A 5,198-nucleotide genomic window follows, 5' to 3' on the forward strand; every position below is an offset into this window, starting at 1 on the left:
CTCTGATTGGCTAAGCAATGTAACGTGATCCTCTGATTGGCTAAGCAATGTAACGTGATCCTCTGATTGGCTAAGCAATGTAACGTGATCCTCTGCAGCAAGTGATGGCGAAGCGGGGCGTCATCACGACTTTACACAGGTGTGTCTTTACCTCCACGGCAGACGCTCCGCCGAACCCCTGAGGTTCGATCAAACCCAGGTAAAGAACCAGTGTTTTAGTATTTGGTGCATAACACGTTGTGTGATGATGCCAAGAAGCAGGATTTCCATCATAAATCAGAGGATAAACGTGTGAAGGTGATGGACTCACGCCGAGGGCGGGGAAGCTGTTCTCGTCTCTCAGCTGGATCTCCAGCAGCGCCATGTTGATCTCCTCCTCCTCCTCCCGGGCCAGACGCTCCCGCTCCGTCAGCCTGGCGGGCGGCTCTGCTGCGCCCAGCGACTTCCTGCACAGAGTCGCCGCCATCAGACCCCCCAGAACACAGCCGTCCTTCTTTACCTCACTTTCTAAATCTGAATTCACCGAAGATTTAAGATGGATGAATTATTTAAAAGAACAAAATAAAGTGGATTGGTGCGTCTGTAGTTCTGGAACAAAATGTAATTTTTCACAACAAGTAGAAATGCAGAGAACTTTTAGAGAAACTATTTAAACTTGTTTATTTGTTTATCTGGAAACAAAAGATCTATTTACTTTTTAAAGATTTACATTTTGAAGATGGTGGCTGCAGGACAGAAACTAAGAGGTGAAAGAGTCAAAAATGARGAAATCATAACTGCTCTTCTGACATTTTCACAGAATAAAGTCAACGCTGACAAAAAGAGACACAGAAATTAAATAATTTAGGTCTGAATTAGAAGATAAAAGATCATCCATTCGACTCTGACCTGCTGGGCCTCCCCTGCTCCTCTACGGTGGCCTGCGGGGGCCACGAGTGTTGCTTCTGCATGCGCCCGCTGGAGCCCACTGCCGTTGCCTGGGAAACGGAGGAGGAGGAGGATGGTGGTGGGATGGGCTTCCCTCGTCCTCTTCCTCTCCCCCGTCCCTCCCACTCTGGAAGAGCCGGAGAAGAAAACGCCTCAAACATCCAGGAAACGGAAACAAGGAGGAAGAGGAGGAGGAGGAGGAGGACTGGATTATCGCATCGTTTATCACGATAAGTTTCTGATTTATTGTCACAATAAACTCAAATCAATGGTGGTTAAAAACCAAAAAATGTCCCTTTTGTCAGGATTGTAACCACTTATCAGTTTTCCTGGATCTATTAATGTTTTTCTAACAACAACATCGTGATTTGCTTGATTCTAGTTTGTTTTTTTAGAAATGTCTCCGTTTGTGTTTTTGCTGCTGCAGGTTTCAGCTTCACCTCCGTGTCCGTTGCTCAGCCTCTTGTCCCGGTTGGTGACGGTGGTCCAGCTGTTCTCGTCGTTCAGCGGCCGGATGCTCCACAGCGGCACCAGCCTGCACACACACACACTCCGTTAACACACACACACACACAACGTTAACGCTCCTGCGGCGCTGCGACCTACTTCTTCCCCAGGTCCTCCACCTGCACCGCCACATGGCTGTTGTCGGGCGGAACGTCTTTGATGGTGGCCTTGTAGGTCCTTCCGTTGTCCAGGCGAACCTGGACGTTTCCCACAAAGCATGAAAATGAGTCTGAGTTCAAACACGACGGGCGGAGCTGCAGCGGACGCCACCGACCTGACAGCGATCCCCCACGGAGAACTGCATCCCCGCAGCGATGGAGTAATCCATCTTCTGCTGGGCTGCAGGGAAACGGGAACACTGTAAATCACCGATTCTTCTGACTAAATGTTAAAAACAAAGTTCATTAAAGCTCTTAAGCTGAAAACATGATTTCCACAATGCAGACGGAGTCACAGGATTTAATAAACCACAGGATGGACAGAAGCTTCTGTTGTGTTTTGCTCGAGATGCTTATTTAAAGCTACAGTATCAAATTGTAAAAAATATATTTTTTTTATACATTTGTTAAAATTGTCACCGTGTCGTGAAAGTTTATCAGATAATCAGTGGGGGAAAAAATACAAGCTCCTGTCTTGCCCCACTGATAACTAGAAACAACCAATCAGAGGCAGGAGGCGGCGCTTAGTGCTGTCAATCACCCTCAGTGTGTCGCTACTTTCCGCCTAGCTGCAGCTGGACACAGCGAAGAGATGAAGATGTCAGATTAATGGTTTTCCTCCAGTGGCAACTAGTTTCTCCATCATCAGCGCATTTAGCAGCGCTTACTTAAGAATGATAGGCAGCGCTACGCCCCTCCTCCTGGCTCTGATTGGTTGTTTTCGGTCGGGAACTGTACATTTCTTCAGACGCCAAAAAGAGCCAGATGAATCTTTTCTTGATCATCTGTCTCATATCAATCAGTCACAAAATGGTAAGTTTTTTGTTTTTTAAAAAAAAAAAGAGAAACAATTAATAAAAGTTAAGTACTGCACCTTTAAAACAAACAAAAAAAGAAATTAATTTCACTCATTTTTGGTAAAGCAATGCAAACCACAGGAGAGGGAGGCAGCAGGAAAGCTACAAATCTAAACACCGACTCATTTCGTCAGTGGAGATTCGTGTTTGTTATTTTTTTCTAAGTATTTTGCTGTGGAGTTCGACTCAAACGATTTTTAAAAAAGGGACATTTTCTTTTACAACATTCTTCCTTTGGCACAAAACATGAGGAAGAAACTTTTAAACAACTTGTAAAGCTGATGTTTCATTTGTGATGCAGAACAACAGGAAATAATTGACCTTTTTTTTTTCTCCATTCACACCAAAACTACGAACCTTTTGGGTTAATAAATACGTTTAAATGGGAGGAAAAGTGGAGAATAATGAGACGGATTTCATATATGGCTCTACACACATCCGCAGCCTGAACGTTTAAATCAGGTAAACGTCGAGTTTCCGGCGCCTGCTGTTTGCCTCGTTGCCGTCGGCGACGCAGCTGCCACATAAACAGCCACCTGGAGTCTCAACACGACTTAAAATATTAATGCCTCAGTTTCCCTCATCTGTCTGAGCCAGACGCCACAGCATCGGCTCTCCTTCCGACAGAAAACCCCAGTTTCAGCTCAMACAACCTGAAACTGGCTCATGCGCAATTTGGAGGTGTGCGCACACATCTGCCCAGCTGAAGGAGCCCAGAATGGAGCATTTCTGTTTGTTTTTCCTATTTAAGAATCTTATTATTTGTTGTTGAAATACTTCATACTTAGTTTATTGTTGAGTAGGTAAAAAATAAAAACATGTTCGTTTGGTTTAAGTTTATAAAAAAAAGTGACAAAAAAAGTTTAGCTGATAAAAACATACAAAATCCCTAAATTACTGACTAAACCTCATAGTCCAGAATAATCTGATGAAACTAAATCCTCAGATTCTCGTCTTGTTTTCGTCATCAGGAAAACAAAAACATCTCTAGGCTCAAACTCTCCAGTTGTCTTGTGGAAACACTAGCATGCTAGTTTTTTATACTATTTTTTATAAATTTTATAAGTTGTTGTTGTGTACTGTGTGATTTTGTTCGTTTTTTTAGGTCTATTGAACCATGAGTCCGTTAAATAAATCATCTTTCTCCACCAGGCAGGACGGTACATTTTTCTAAGTTCTTGTTAAATTCCATTAAAGTCCACCAGGTGGCAGCACCTCTCTGTAAAACACAGCCTTCCCTTCCTGTAAGACGTTACATCATCATAAAACCTGGGGGTTTTTTTGTAAATCAGCATCTTTTCATTTGTTTCTTTGCGTCTAAACTTTTCTATTGTTAATAAATCTGACTGCACTGCAAAACCACAAACTCCTGCCAACCGACTCTGGTTTGAGTTTCTGGTGAAAATATCTGAACACACTGGAAACACGACTAAACTAACTTACGAGTAACTTTTCAGCAAGATATTAAAGCTCGTTTAGAGTCAATAACTCAAAGTTGATAGATTATTTCACTTAAAACCTGACATTTTCCCAAGTTAAATGTGAAATAATTTGCCAATAGAACTAGAACTTCTGCAATATTAAGGAATTAAAACTTAAAATAAGCTCCTGTATTTAGCAGAAAGTTACTAAAAAGTTAGTTTAGTCTTATTTCTGGTGTGTTTAGATATTTGGACCAGAAACTCGACCGGTTTGTGGTTTTGCAGTGCAGTCGGGTGKGAACGAGGCGGTTTCTGTTCGGCCACCTCTCTTGGTCTTGTGCCAGATGTCGTAGTCGACGTTTCGGAGCAGAGTCGGGTTCAGGGAGCGCCTCACCCGCTCCGGCAGGCTCCGGCCGCGGCCCCGGCCCTGAAACAGACACAGCGTCACCCAGAGCGGGTCGGAACCAGGCAGCGCCAGAACCCAGTGCAGCTTTTTAAACCAATATTGAGGAATTACTGACTTAAAACAAGTTTCTATATCTGAAAARACACTTTTTACTTGATACACTTGAAATTAGAGAAAACTTTGATGTTTGCATTAGAAACTAGATAAAAACATTCTTGGTAAAATGTTATATTTTGCAGTGTAGCAGAAAAAAAAGTATCTTTTTCCAAAAGTTACTGGAGTAATGGGAGTATTTTCTACCCGGTAGCTGCCGGGTCTGGAGGAAACCGGGCCGGTTCCGTTCTCCACCCTGTGACGATAAAAACAAACGAGACGGTTTTGAGTTTCCCTGGATTTCAGACCCTGGCTTCTCTGCAGGTCGGCGTCTCCTCCCACCAAAGCGGCTCGTGGGTCTCCTGGTCGGACTCGTCGCTGCTGCCGCAGACGGCCATGCAGTCGTCGCTCAGCAGGTCCGAGGCCCGGCTCGTCCTCTGGCACGGGCCCAGGGAGCCGCGGTCCACCTTGAAGACGCCTTCGTACAGCAGCTCGTACAAGATGGCTGCAGGACAGGAAGCACTCTGAACACTACAGGAACCGGACTGGACTGGAGGTCAAAGGTCAGACTCTCTGTTCACTTAACAACATATTTCATATCTCCACAGTTCCAGGTATTTTACAGTCATTAAAAAAATAAAGTAGAAAAACTGTAAGATACAACCGTCAGCATTTAAATATGAAACCAGCAAAAAACAGAGAGAGAGAGAGAAATGGGAGGAGAGAGAGAGAGAGAGGGATGGAGGGAGAGACAGAGAGAGAGAGGGATGGGAGGAGAGAGAGAGAGAGAGGGATGGAGGGAGAGAGAGAGTTTCTATATCTCTCTCAG

The 5,198-nt window shown here is 44.1% G+C and overlaps 1 protein-coding gene across 1 annotated transcript in view; it reads right to left on the reverse strand.

Annotated features, from left to right (window-relative positions):
- The window catches only part of otud4 (OTU deubiquitinase 4), a 14,239-nt gene that overhangs the window by 2,911 nt on the left and 6,130 nt on the right, over positions 1 to 5,198 (reverse strand). The window contains exons 7-14 of the mRNA XM_008436020.2: positions 4,712 to 4,874; positions 4,577 to 4,625; positions 4,195 to 4,297; positions 1,709 to 1,773; positions 1,534 to 1,631; positions 1,368 to 1,462; positions 889 to 1,054; positions 311 to 446 (exon numbers count right to left, since the gene is read on the reverse strand). Of these exons, the coding sequence (XP_008434242.1) occupies positions 311 to 446; positions 889 to 1,054; positions 1,368 to 1,462; positions 1,534 to 1,631; positions 1,709 to 1,773; positions 4,195 to 4,297; positions 4,577 to 4,625; positions 4,712 to 4,874 (875 nt within the window). The remainder of the gene's footprint in view (positions 1 to 310; positions 447 to 888; positions 1,055 to 1,367; positions 1,463 to 1,533; positions 1,632 to 1,708; positions 1,774 to 4,194; positions 4,298 to 4,576; positions 4,626 to 4,711; positions 4,875 to 5,198) is intronic.

Source organism: Poecilia reticulata, linkage group LG18, assembly GCF_000633615.1.
Source record: "Poecilia reticulata strain Guanapo linkage group LG18, Guppy_female_1.0+MT, whole genome shotgun sequence".
Classification (NCBI taxonomy): Eukaryota; Metazoa; Chordata; class Actinopteri; order Cyprinodontiformes; family Poeciliidae; genus Poecilia; species Poecilia reticulata.